Source organism: Oreochromis niloticus, linkage group LG16 (assembly GCF_001858045.2).
Source record: "Oreochromis niloticus isolate F11D_XX linkage group LG16, O_niloticus_UMD_NMBU, whole genome shotgun sequence".
Classification (NCBI taxonomy): Eukaryota; Metazoa; Chordata; class Actinopteri; order Cichliformes; family Cichlidae; genus Oreochromis; species Oreochromis niloticus.
In genome coordinates this window covers 33870069-33883565 of record NC_031987.2, presented here as the reverse complement: position 1 = coordinate 33883565, position 13497 = coordinate 33870069, and the positions used below count along the sequence as shown (strand labels likewise).

Genomic DNA, 13497 nt, shown 5'->3' with positions numbered 1-13497 from the left:
TCATGACTATTCTCATGAATGTGGGCTTTTTTTTTAAAATCAGGAATTGGAAAGAAGATATCATGCATTTATTGCATTCTAGGAAATATTTGGAAATTATGATATTACCTTCCACCTCCAAGTTGGCTGTGGTAGAGATGGATCCTGAGGAATTAGTTGCTCTGACTTGGTAAACTGTGGCATCATTCTCATCAGCAGAAGTGATGACAAGCTGATAGTAGCCTCCCTTGAATTCCAGCGCTTTGATCTTAGTTCCATCTGCCAGGACCTCCTTTCCACTACGGTACCATTTCACAACAGGCTTTGGATAGCCCAACACCTTGTTGGAGGAAAAAGAGACAAAATAAATAACTGGTGTCCACTGAACAATGATGTTATGATTGTACTTTTGACTTAAAAACTGAGAGATTTTAAAGGAATAAGCAATGTAGTTTTTAAAAAAGTACCTTAGTGACAAATGTGGCACTGGCATGGTATTTGACAGTCATGTCTCTGATCTCCTCCCTGAATGTGGGAGCGCGAGGAGCCTGGTCAGACTTGGGGATGATGGGTTCAGAAATCTCACTCCATTCACTCTCACCGCCCATGTTCTCACATTTGACACGGAACTCATACTCGAAGCCTTCAATCAAGCCTGTGACCTCATAGTTGGTCTCTGCAATCTTCTTGGTAGTTACTGACATCCACTTGTTCTGTTTCTTCTCACGTTTCTCCAGGTAGTAGCTTGTGATTTTAGCTCCACCATCGCTGCTTGGAGGCTTCCAACAGACAACACAAGAGTCCTTTGTGGAGCTGATAATGAAAGGCTGCTGTGGGATGCCAGGTTTTTCTGTGAAACAAATAGGAAAGTTACTGTAGTGCAGAAGTCCCATATTCTATGCAGTGGCAGATCTTGAAAACTAAATACGCTCCTTAAAAAATGAACACATTTAAGTTTCTAGATGGTACTCTATAACCTATGCAAACAGGAGACGGTCGAGTAGAAGCTGTGGTTGATTTGAGACAGAATAAGCCATCTGTGAAGAGGACACCAAAATAAAATATAAATAAACTTACCAAATGGACTCTTGATTATAACCACTGATGGGATCTCTAGAGGCTCGCTGACTCCATATTGATTCTGAGCTGAAACCCTGAAGTAGTAGCCAGCATTCTCTGTCAGATTGAGGACACGGCAGGTGGTTCCAGACAAAGAGGAGGACACCAGGTACCACTGTTCCCCTTCTTTGGCCTCCCGTTTCTCCACAATGTAGTTGGTAATCATTGATCCTCCATCATCCTTGGGAGCCTTCCAGCTGATGACAACTGAGCTCTTAAGCAGGGCTTCAACAATTAGGGGCCCCTCAGGCATGCATGGCTTGTCTAGAAACACACACACACACACACACACACACACACACACACACAGACATGCGCATATATATATGAAAGATTTGTAGACTGAAACTGAAAACTCATGGAAAGGGCTTTCATTTGTAACTTTGATTTTAAATTTATGGATAGATGGATGGATGGATGTGGAGCCCTTAAGCAATTTGTTTATAGTTTGATCTCACCTTGGATTTCTACACGAAGCACAGTGTCAATAGTTCCAAAGAAATTGCTGAGCTGCACCTTATAGCGGCCAGCGTTGGTCTTTCTCTGAACATTCCTCACCACGAGGTGGGTGTAGCTCTCTGTGTTTTCAATGATCACATTTTCAGATGGATTCAGAGGCTTCTTGCCATAGAACCACATGATCTGTGGGATAGGACGGCCAATGTATACGACATGAAGGCGGAGACTAGTGCCAGCCCCAGCAAAGTATTTTTCCTTCAGGGGAAAGCCAGGGTGAAACTGGGGAGCTGCCTGTAAACGCAGTTTACCACTGCTCTCGATCTCTCCAGCCTCATTGATTGCCCTGCAGGTGTACAGGCCCTCATCTTCCTGTTCATCTGTTAGAATGCTGAGGGAGTGGTTCCGACCATCTGAGCTCATTTTGTACTTGCGGCTCTGGGTCAGTTCCTTGCCAAAGCGGTACCACTTAATCTCAGGCAGAGGTCTGCCAATAATGCCACAGGTCAGAGTGCCAGACTCGCCAAGTTTGGTTGTTACATCTTGGATGTCTTCTGTCAAAGCTGGAGCCTCACCAACTGCAGAAAGACAGCAATGTTTAATCACACTAAATGTATTTAATTTTTACTTGTTGCTGTAATTTGAAAGGAATTACAGATAAATTGGTTGTCTTTCCCTTTAAACATTTTGACTTTAACATTAAATCTTGATCAAAATTTGGTTGTAAGATCTATTTTTCTGTTGTCAGTTAAGCAACATTTGTATTGAACTTGCCAGATATGTTATACATTGAATGTCAAATTCTACTGCAACTAGGTCATTTGTTTTGATAGACCTCAATCCTGCAACAGCTTACCACTCAATTTGGTCTTGATGCCCATAGGTGTGCGACGAGGTCGGCTGAGTCCAGTCTCGTTCTCAGCAAAGACTCTAAACTCATACTCAGTGGCTTCCATTAAGCCACCCATGGTGAACTGACGATCCTTTGAGCGCTCCTTGTTGCATTTTTTCCAGGCACTCTCTCCAGCCTGCCTGAACTCAATCCAGTAACCTAGGATCTCCTTGCCACCATCATGCTCAGGCCTGAGCCAGTGGATGGTGATACAGTCTTTAGTGACAGAGACAATGTCAATCTCTCCTGGTTGGCTAGGTTTGTCTACAGGAAACAGTAAGGAAAAGGGTTAATAATCTTGGATAAATTAATTCTAACATCAATTTAAGTATTTTAGAATGTATGAGAAGGGTTTCCCTTATCAGCACAGACTGATTTAGATTGATTGCAATGAGTTGGCAATATGTCTGCATTTATAAATTAGATAGCAGTTATTTGCAAAATTTCATCAGTATCTCTGAAAGTAATTGCAGTCAGTCTGAATTGGACTGTGACTGTTTGGACGTGGTGTCATCACCTACCAGGCAACCTGTGCAATCACCTTGCTGTCTAAAGCGGTGACACAGAGGTTGAGGGTGTTGCACGTTCAATCTCTGGGTGACTAGTCACCGTTACTACATGCAAATGGTTGACAAATGCCAGAAACTTAAAAATTAACAGTCACTAAGTAAAGGAAGAGTTGCAAGGAGGTTGTTGCCCTCTTTGTACTCTAGTGTGACTGAGCCATAACTCACCAAATGGATCTTTGCAGACTACAGATTCAGAAGCAGGACCAGGTTCACTCTGTCCAATGTCATTTTGAGCGACAACTCTGAACATGTACTCTGCATCAGGGATGAGACCAGTGACATTGAACATGGTGGTGGTGATGTGGGTCTTGTTGTGGCGGACCCACTTCTCTGTTGAAACCTCCCTTCTTTCAACATAATATCCAGTGACACGAGAGCCTCCATCGTCGCGGGGCCTGGCCCAGGAGAGAGAAACTGTGGACTTGGTAACATCCATGATCTCTGGTGGGTTGCTGGGAGGTTCAGGTGGGCCTGTGATAAAGGATGGTTTTACAAATTAAATTATCAGAGTTACAGTATGTTCAGAGTGTATGATTATCACAGCAATAGGTTTATTAAATACAAAATACAAAATTTTCCCAGTTCAACTGAGAAAGTTGGACTAATAACAAAAGTATCACTACTCACAAAGTGGAGTCTTTGGTGTGACAGACTCGTCAGATTTTAAAGCTCTGCTGACACCAAACTGATTCTCAGCAGCAACCCTGAAGTGGTACTCCACATTCTCCTTTAGGCCCTTCACCACTAGAGAGTTCCCAATTACTCGAGCATCCACTGTATACCAGGCAGCTTTGGGTACCTCCCGCCTTTCCACTATGTATCCCAGGATGTCTGTGCCACCGTCATCTGATGGTGGCCTCCAACTGACTCTTACTGATCGGGCCTGAATGTCGTCAAATTCCAGAGGCCCTTCTGGGGCATCAGGGCGACCAATCACTTTCACCTACAGAGAGGAGGTACAGAGAGTTTGTTTTTAAGGCTGTTATTAGATTTTATACAATATATGTTTTCATTTCATTAGCCATGCTTTAATAAAATCTTTCAGACACGCTCCTCACCTTGATATAAACAGCCTTCCTGCCACATTTGTTTTCCAGCACCAAGTCGTAGGTACCAGTGTCATCTTTATGCGCCTCTTTGATGACCAGCTCAGTGATGTCATCATGGGTAGCAATCATGGCCCGATGGGAGATGTCACGACCATCCTTGGTCCACTTGCATGTAGGGATGGGTTTACCCTTAATGGGTACAGACAGGTGGATGACCCCACCTTGTCTGACCACATAGCCCTCTTCATATTTAGGATCCAGCTCATAGTCAGGATAATCTGAAGAAGACAGAGGTTTGATTTTTTTTAACTAAAGCTAAAAATGCCAGGATGCTATATGCCATGCCACCAAAAAACTGAAGTAAAGGATTTATAAATATTTCTTTCTTTACCAAGCATCTCCTGGACTTTAACCACTCCAGGAATCTCAGCAGCTTCTCCACAACCACCAGCATTGCAGGCGATGATCCTAAATTTGTATTCAGCCCCCTGTGGCATGTGGGTGATGATGTACTCGCACATCTTCGTGGGAGTTGTGTTACACAGTGTCCATTCCAGCTGGTCTACCTTCTGCATTTCAATAAAGTAGCCAGTAATGACAGAACCACCCTCCTCTTCTGGTGGAAGCCAAGCTAGAGAAACAGATGTCCTGGTAGTGTCTGTGACTCTGGCCTGAACTGGAGGACCTGGAGGTTCTGTTTAATAACACAGAGAGAATAGGTAAAGATAGTGACCCCACAGTGGTATGGCTAATTTAAAACAGAAAAGCAGTACAACTGTTACAGTGATCTTTTGCGGGACATACCAATGGGGTCTAAAGCGATGGTAATGACAGAACTCTCGCTGGGTTTCCCAGCCCCTCTAGAGTTAATGGCTGTGATACGGTGTTCATACTCCAGGCCCTCAATCAGTCCGGAGGAACGGTACCTGGTCATAGTAACAGGGTTTTTGTTGATCCTCAACCACCTGTCAGAACGGGCCTCTTTACGTTCTATGATATAGCCCGCAATAGTGGAGCCACCATTGTCCTCAGGTGGTTTCCAGGTCAGGGTCATGCCCTCATGGGTGACATCAAGCACTTCTGGCCTGCTTGGGGGTCCAGGGATGGCTACATAGAAAAGAAAAACAATCAGAGATGAATTACAAACAAGACATAGTACCATATAGTTAAGTGAGAATAAACAATCCACAGTTTAATAGGATTTTTAAGTTTATATATCAAATCAGAACCTGTCTACCTGTAATTGTATACAGGGACCACCAATAACAGTGTGAAACTGAAACTGTAAAAAAATGCTACAGAAAGAAGTTGGACTAGTGGGCTTGAAAAGAACAAGAAGAAGGTTTTCAAAGCAACAGTGCAAGTTATCAAAGGCAGCATAATTCTCATTGAAAGTGCATATGAAGAACATTAAAGCTTTTTATGGAAAGAGAACTTACTCTTGGCGCTCTTGCATTCTACCACATCAGACTGCAGGAAGCCACCAATGCCAAAACGATTCATGGCTGCAACACGGAACACGTACTCAGTTCCTTCAGAGAGCCTAGTGAATTTAAAGCAAGGCCTTGTCACCGACTCGGAGACGGTGGTCCAGCCAGGCCGGTGGGCATCACGTTGCTCAACGACATATCCGCTGACATTGGCACCACCATCATTCTCTGGAGGTTGCCAACTAACCGTCACTGAAACACCGTCAACTTCCTCGATCTTTACTGGACCCACAGGAATACTCGGTTTGTCTGAACAGAAACAACAAGGCAGCTATTTAGGAAGACAGTTTTTGTCTTTTTTATTTCTTTGTCTTTTGATTTTTCTCTGAAGGAAAAATACACCTTACTAAATAAAAACTGAGAATATAAAACATTCAGTTTAGTAAAGAATGTCTGCTTACCCAGGATGATAACCTTGATAACTTCAGTTGCCATGCCTATGGTATTCTTCACCTCTAGTGTGTAGTCTCCTGTGTCAGAGATGGTCGTCTCACGGATGACGAGATGGGTATATTTGCTGTTGCTGTCAATCTTGATGCGGTCCAGGGTGTCCTTCAGCTTCACACCACCAAAGTACCACGAGCAGACTGGCTGTGGTCTGCCCCTTATTGGGATGTTGAGGTCAATGGGTTTGCCACGATGCACATGAACTATCTTCTGAGGGATACTTGTCACGTCAATCTTGGGCATAACTGCAGAAAACACAAAATATTTCATATGACTTATGTGGATCTTTTCACAGCTTAGTAAAAACAGAAATGATGTGATGATTTTTGTTTTGATATCTTACCCTTGATCTCTTGGATGATCACTGGAGTGACAATGTCAGTGGATTCACTGGCTCCCCTGCTGTTCGTGGCTCGGATTCTGAACAGATACTGGTCATTTTCTGTCAGAGACTGGATGGTGTGCTGGGACACTGAGGCCTTAACTGTCGCCACAGCACTCCATCTGTCGGAGCCTACTTTGCAGGCCTCAATAATGTAGCCTGTCAATCTGCTGCCACCATCATGCAAAGGCTTCTCCCAGTGCAGGGTGACAGAAGATTTGGAAACATCAACAATCTGAAGCTTCACAGGCACTGAGGGCACTTCACACACCAGCACAGCCTCCGCTGTCTCACAGGGCTCACCGACACCATAGATATTCTCTGGCAGGACTCTGAAAAAGTAGTACACACCTTCCTCCAGTCCAGTGATTCTGTACAGGGTTTTCCTACACTCAGTGGTAACAGTCTTATAGGACTTCATGTTGGCCTCACGCTTCTCTATAATATAGTTGCTGACATGAGCACCACCATCAATGCTTGGAACATCCCAGGTGATCACAACAGATTCCTTGGTGTAGTCTTTCACTTTCACTGAACCTGGAGGACCAGGAGTGTCTGACAAAGAGAGGCAAGTAAAAAGATCATATTTAGAAACTATATTACTTCACTAACTGTACATATTTGATATCCAAAATCTTTTAACAAACTCTGTGGAAACCTTGGTTGACATACCATAGACTTTAACAAGGATGGTGGCAGTCTTTTTTCCAGATGGGTTCTCTGCCTCTACAATGTATTTTCCAGAGTCGTAGCGATCAACCTTCTCTACTACCAGTGATGTGTACTTGTCAGTAGTCTCAATATAACCACGGCTCTGTAGTTCCACCCCCGTCTTTCTCCAGGCCACTACTGGCGTTGGTCGACCAGTGACAGACACAAACAGGCGCAGAGTACCTCCAGCACGGAGGCACACTGTTTTCTTTAGGTCATCAGCCAGCTCCAAGTCAGGTATTTCTGAGTGGATGGAGCATAGTTTACATAGAACATTAAAAAGTTCAGATATAGTTCAGATATTGATTTTTTTCAACAGAAATCTACACCTACTTACCAATTTTCTCAAGTGGTTCGACTTCAGCACTTGGTTCACTGAACTCTCCAGTCCCATTGCTGTTAATGGCAGCAACCCTGAATCTGTACTTCTTATTGGCAGCCAAACCACCAGCCACATAATCATTAGTCTTGAGGGCTTTGGCAGTGGCACGGTACCACTGCTCAGAACCCTCCTCTAGGATCTCCACAACGTAGCCGGTGACATCTGATCCACCATCATACATGGGCCTGGTCCAAGTCATGGTGATGCTGTGTTTTGTTGTGTCTGTGATGCGAGGCACTGATGGAGGAGCTGGGGTGTCTGTAGATGAAATGGAATTTTTGAAAATGTATTTTATCTAAACAAATATGTTGTAAAATATGTTTGGAGTGGTGCTTTCAGCGTTGGTATCACTTCCTCATCCTGTTGCAAAGCACAGTGTGTGTCACTTGATTAACAACAAACATAGTGACTTCATCTGCACTTGCAAATTATATTTGAAATAGTCAGTTATTGTATTCTTGTTCCTAGTTTTGGAGTTATGGAGTCGGCTGGCTTTACAAAAAAAACCCTCTAAAACTTTGGGACCAAAAACCAGAGCACCAGAGTTGCAGTCTGGGGAAAACGTAGTCTTCTTAGAAGAGATGGAATCTATCACATTTTGGAGCTTTTATTTCTTAAAATTTGGCTGAATATATTAACCCCCCCCCCCCAAAAAACATGACCCTTGATACTGTGGTTTGTTATAAACTTAGCAATAAAGCCTGTGATTCTGCATTTTGGGTCCTCAGTTTATTATGACAAAGCCAGGATTTAGAGTGTATCACAGTATAAATATATCACTAGTGAAGGTTATGGATGATCAAATGGCCTCTGTCAGTACTTATCTTGCTGTGCGACTACACCACAGGGTTCAATAGCACTGTGCTATGTGCATTAATGGGGAGTTTTCTTCGCACACAAAGGTTAATTATGAAGTTAAACCAAAGGCATGTCTTAAAGACATGAGACCTGAAATACCTCTAATTTACTACTTTCAGAGAAAACAGGGCTTGATGTACTCAGGCCTAAAACAACATAGTGGAGACATCAAAACATGGTGTCTAACCAGATACTTACCTTGGCCTCCAATAACACTGTGAAGAATCTTGGAGTCTTTTTTAATCATTATATGTCCACATTAACACAGTATGTTGGACTGCCTTCATTGCCTACTGTATTAAATCATTAGTAAATATTAAACTCTGCCTATCCTTTAGTTTGCCTTTTTCCGCCATCTTTCTCCTCTCTTTCCCCTTATTCCCAACTGATCGCGGGGATGGCTGCCCTTCCCCTGAACCTGGCTCTGATGGAGATTTCTTCCTGTTAAAAGTTTCATTCCCATTGTTGCCAAGTGCTTGCTATTAGTGGTTAGTATGATTGTTGGGCTTCTTTCTATCATTTTAGCATTTTTACCTTACAATATGTGAATTGGTGCTATATAAATAAAAGTGAACTGAATGGATCTGAAAAATATTAAATAATATCTCTTTTCTCTTGGCATTAAAAGGACAATATCTTGAGCTTTCTTTTTTTTTTAAGTAAAAATGTCTTACATGTGGGGTCTTTACAGAGGATGTATACTGAGGCGTCACTTGGCTGGCTGTATCCAGCAGAGTTGACTGCCGTAACTCTGAACTGGTACTCGCTTCCCTCCAGTAGGCCTGTGATCTTCAGACGGGTGTCATAGATGGTGTAGGTCTTATTCACTCGAGTCCACCTGGTCCAAACAACAAAACAACATCATGAAAGAGAAGGATAAGTATCTTCATTTAAGAAATGATGTCTCAACATCTTCAATGAATCCAGAATTTGTTCTGACCTGCTACTGTTCTTCTCTCGTTTTTCAACTATGTAGTTTTTGAGCTCGCTTCCTCCATCACTCTCAGGCTTCTGCCACTCGATGATAACATGCTCCTTACCCACTGCAGTGGCCTCTGGTGTGCCTGGCTGGGAGGGGATTGCTGTGGAAGAGTGGGAGCAGGTCAGAGTCACGCAAACAAATCTACATGATGTTTTCCCATTCATAAGATGTAATATAATCCTTAACACCTAAATCCAGAATTGAAATTGTAAGTAAGATTTGGAAAAATGCTGCAGCTTACTGTAAGCGTTTCTGGCGATGATGGGATCAGATTCCAAAGGAACTCCAGCCCCATACTTATTGACACCTCTAACCCTAAAGATGTACTCATTGTTCTTAATCAACCTAGTGCTGACACATGACAGGGTCTTGCACTCAGTCTCCATGACGACCCAGTTGAGGCGGCTGGTCTCACGACGTTCCACAATGTAATGGGTGACAGGATCTCCACCATCCTCCAGAGGTATCTTCCAAGACACTGTACATTTTTCCTCTGTGACTCTGCTGATTACAATCCTATCAGCTGGAGCTCCAGGAGTGTCTAAGAGACAGAAAACAACATTTCAATCAGAAAGTTCAAACTATTAAGACACACTAATTAATCAATGTCCTTTTGGCTACTCACCTAGAACTTTAACGCTGACAGCTGCCGTCTTAATTCCACTGGCATTCTTGACAGTTAGAATGTATCTACCTGTGTCGTATCTGTCACAGCTCTTGATCACAGCCATGGCTCTGGTGGCAGTGTAGGTCAGTGAATATTTTTCTCCAAGCTCTAAAATCTTGTCGCCCTTTGACCAGTACACTGTAGGCTCTGGTTTACCACCCACAGCACCGTCCAAGACAAGGTCAGAACCAGCAGTAACAGTGACAATCTCACCTATCAGTTTGCTGTCAAGTTCAGCTTTGGGAGGAGCTGCAAAATGTAAGGGATGATTAGTGTTACATTAAAAAATAACAACATATACCAGTATATTGAACCTCCCCCCTGAAAACAATCTTTGTTTTAGTCATTTTTATTGATATTCTGGCTGGTACACCAAGCAGGGGAGCTTTTTTTTTCTTTAAATTTACATTCATTCATAGTTTTTTATTGTTTCTAAAATTATAGGAAATGTAGATTAACTTATTTAAATACTATCAAGGTAAAAAAAACAAACCCAAACAAAACCCTTGAACTTACAATATTCATCCTTGCATGTGACTGGTCCAGTGGTCTCTGAAGGGACACTTTGAACACCAGCAGCATTCTTGGCAGCGACACGGTATTCATAGGTCTCTCCTTCACCTAGGTTTGTGATGGTGAAGTAGTTCTCTGTGATTGTGGTATAGTTGCACTTGAGCCAGCGGTTGTCATCCCACTCATCTGTGCTGTAGACTTTTCTCTCCACCACGTAACCAATGATCTTACTGCCACCATCATTGAAGGGCACCGTCCAGCACAATGACACAGAAGAGCGGGTGATGTCTGTCACCTCGGGTTTGCCAGGAGGATCTGGAGGGTAGAAATGATCATAAAACATTTATATTCACACAACGTCAGATATTGTTAAAATTTGTGTAGGTTCTCAGTCATTCAGGTCTGAGTAGTCCTAAGGGCTTGAGTTGAAAAAATGTTCTTGAAGATGTTTTATCTGTCATCCAAAAGTGTTCTCTAGCTTCAGAAGTTCAGAAAAAAGAAGTACAATTGACTTCAACTCAAACACTTAAGACTATGCTCTTAAAGTCTCCATTGTGCATCTTAGTTGGGCAATATCAACAGTAATAACAATACGTCTGTTTTTAGGACCTTAAGTGAAATTAAGTATTGACCATCTGTCATTTCATAATACATCTTCATAGTTAGGATGAATGTGAATGTGAATATTTTCTTACCAACAGGATTGAGTGCCACTACAGGTCTGGAGGCTTCGCTGGCTTTGCTGAGCCCAGCAAGGTTCATGGCATACACCCTGAACTGATACTCCAGCCCCTCAATCAGGTTCGAGACCTTGTATTGGCAATCCAGGCAGGGTAGCTTGTTCTCCCTTACCCACAGGATCGTGTTCCTCTCCTTTTTCTCAATCCAGTAGCCTGTCACCTTGCTGCCACCATCAGCATATGGAACATCCCATTTAATGCTAATGGCATTGGCAGATATAAATATCACATCTGGGCGAGTTGGAGGACTTGGTGGAACTATGAAAATCAAGTGGAGATGAGAATATGGTTTGTTTAGAAGAAATCCAAAGCATTAAAAAAACAAAACAAAACCAATGTTGGCACACACACATATAAAATCAGGATCACATATTTAAACTGTTGGACAGCACCTACCAAATGGATGCTCAATGACAACAGGGGCAGACTCAACGGACTTGCTGACTCCGAACTTGTTCTCAGCACAGACTCTAAATGTGTACTCCATGTATTTGGTGAGATGTGTCACTTTGATCGTGGTTCTCTTCACACTGGAGTTCACCACTTGCCAAGAAGCGGAGCCAGATTCCCGTTTTTCTACAATGTAGTTGCTGATGTCAGTACCACCATCATCAGCTGGCTCAGACCAAGATAGGGTGCAGGACTCTGAAGAGATTCCAGAAATTTCCACTGGTCCTGTGGGTGGACTTGGTCTGCCAACTATGACCACAGTGACTGTGAATGTCTTCACACCAGCAGCATTCTCCAGTGTCAGGTAGTACTTGCCGCTGTCGCTTCTCTTGCTGTCTTTCACTACCAAAATGGTTCTTTCCTTTGAGGTCTTAATGGAGACTCTGTCAGTCTCCTTAAGCTTCATCTCTTCCAGTTTCCAGGTAACTTTAGGTGCAGGTCTGCCACTGATAGGGACATCAATTGTGAAGGTGTTGGAAGTCTTGCAAGTGATGAGCTGGTTGGTGATGCTGCTGAGATCAGCAGTTGGTTCTATGCAAGGCTCCTTTATGACCACAGAGCTAAAGGTGCCCTGAGGTTCGCTAATTCCAGCATCATTCTTGGCTTTGACTCTAAAGTCATACTCTGTGTTCTCAATCAGACCCTCTACCACCATCTTCTGAGACTTAGTCTCTCCACTAACAACCCAGTGCTCAGTGCCCTTAGCCCTGAATTCAACAATATAGCCTCTAATGCGGCTGCCTCCATCATGCTCAGGTTTTAGCCATACCAGTGAGGCTGTGGAATTGGTTGTGTCAACAACATCCAATCTCTTGGGTGGCGCAGGTTCTTCTGTGGCAATTATAGGCTCAGTCATCTCTTTTGGTTCTCCCTGGCCATAATGGTTAACGGCAATCACTCTGAACAAATATGGTACACCAATTTCCAGACCAGTTACTCTGATCATCTGCCGTGAGCACTTGGTGCTGACTTCTTGCCAGGCAAGGCGGCTTGCTTCACGCTTATCCACAATGTAGTGGTGGATTCGGGATCCACCGTCATTGGCAGGAGCATCCCACATCACTGTCAAGGCTCCGCGAGTAATATCTTTGAAGGTTATGGCTCCTGGAGGTCCAGGAGTATCCAGTACTTTAACAGTGAATGTGATGGATTTGCGCCCACTGTTGTTCTCCAGGGACAGGGTGTATTTGCCTGCCTCATACCTGGTGCAGTTCTCTATGGTCAGAGTGGAAAATGAATCTGTGGTGTTGATATCAGCCATTATCGGAAGCTCACTGTCTAATTTAGACCACGTGGCTAGAGGAGCTGGCTTTCCTCTGAAAGCAATATGTAGGGTTACAGTGCCTCCATTCTTCACAATATGAGTTTGCTTGAAGTCAGGACCAAGATCAATTTCAGGAGATGTAAGTCTGTCCAAAGACTGAACAGGGTTTGGCATCACTGATGCTTCGCCCTCTCCTGATCCATTTACAGCACTGACTCTGAACTTGTAGAGTTCTCCAGGTACTAGACCTGTGACAGTATACCTGGTGTGAATACAAATCTGTCTGTTGACTCTGTGCCACTCCTCCAGACTGGCCTTACACATATCTATATTGTAGCCAATTATTTCCATGCCACCATCAAAGACTGGCTTGGTCCATTCCAGAGTGACAGAGGACTTAGTGGAGTCAATGACCTGATGAACAAAAAGCATAGTTACAATTTTTTTTAATGCGTTTTGTTTCTATAATCTAATATTGAGTCAAACTCAGCGTTCTTCACTACAAAGCTGCACCTGTTTTGTATCCAAATTGCCTCTTTTTATATGT

General features: G+C 43.2%; 1 protein-coding gene across 22 annotated transcripts in view; it reads right to left on the bottom strand.

The window, feature by feature from the left end:
* The window catches only part of ttn.2 (titin, tandem duplicate 2), a 217833-nt gene that overhangs the window by 7777 nt on the left and 196559 nt on the right, over positions 1–13497 (bottom strand). For all 22 annotated transcript variants that reach the window (XM_025903577.1, XM_025903582.1, XM_025903581.1 and 19 more), the window contains 22 exons: positions 11633–13364; positions 11192–11494; positions 10500–10811; positions 9942–10232; positions 9558–9857; positions 9275–9416; positions 9009–9172; positions 7432–7734; positions 7056–7337; positions 6345–6938; positions 5956–6246; positions 5504–5803; positions 4869–5171; positions 4456–4758; positions 4074–4342; positions 3643–3958; positions 3181–3486; positions 2411–2710; positions 1557–2132; positions 1057–1362; positions 447–829; positions 109–319 (listed from right to left, as the gene is read on the bottom strand). In XM_025903577.1, the coding sequence (XP_025759362.1) occupies positions 109–319; positions 447–829; positions 1057–1362; positions 1557–2132; positions 2411–2710; positions 3181–3486; positions 3643–3958; positions 4074–4342; positions 4456–4758; positions 4869–5171; positions 5504–5803; positions 5956–6246; positions 6345–6938; positions 7056–7337; positions 7432–7734; positions 9009–9172; positions 9275–9416; positions 9558–9857; positions 9942–10232; positions 10500–10811; positions 11192–11494; positions 11633–13364 (8287 nt within the window). The remainder of the gene's footprint in view (positions 1–108; positions 320–446; positions 830–1056; positions 1363–1556; positions 2133–2410; positions 2711–3180; positions 3487–3642; positions 3959–4073; positions 4343–4455; positions 4759–4868; positions 5172–5503; positions 5804–5955; positions 6247–6344; positions 6939–7055; positions 7338–7431; positions 7735–9008; positions 9173–9274; positions 9417–9557; positions 9858–9941; positions 10233–10499; positions 10812–11191; positions 11495–11632; positions 13365–13497) is intronic.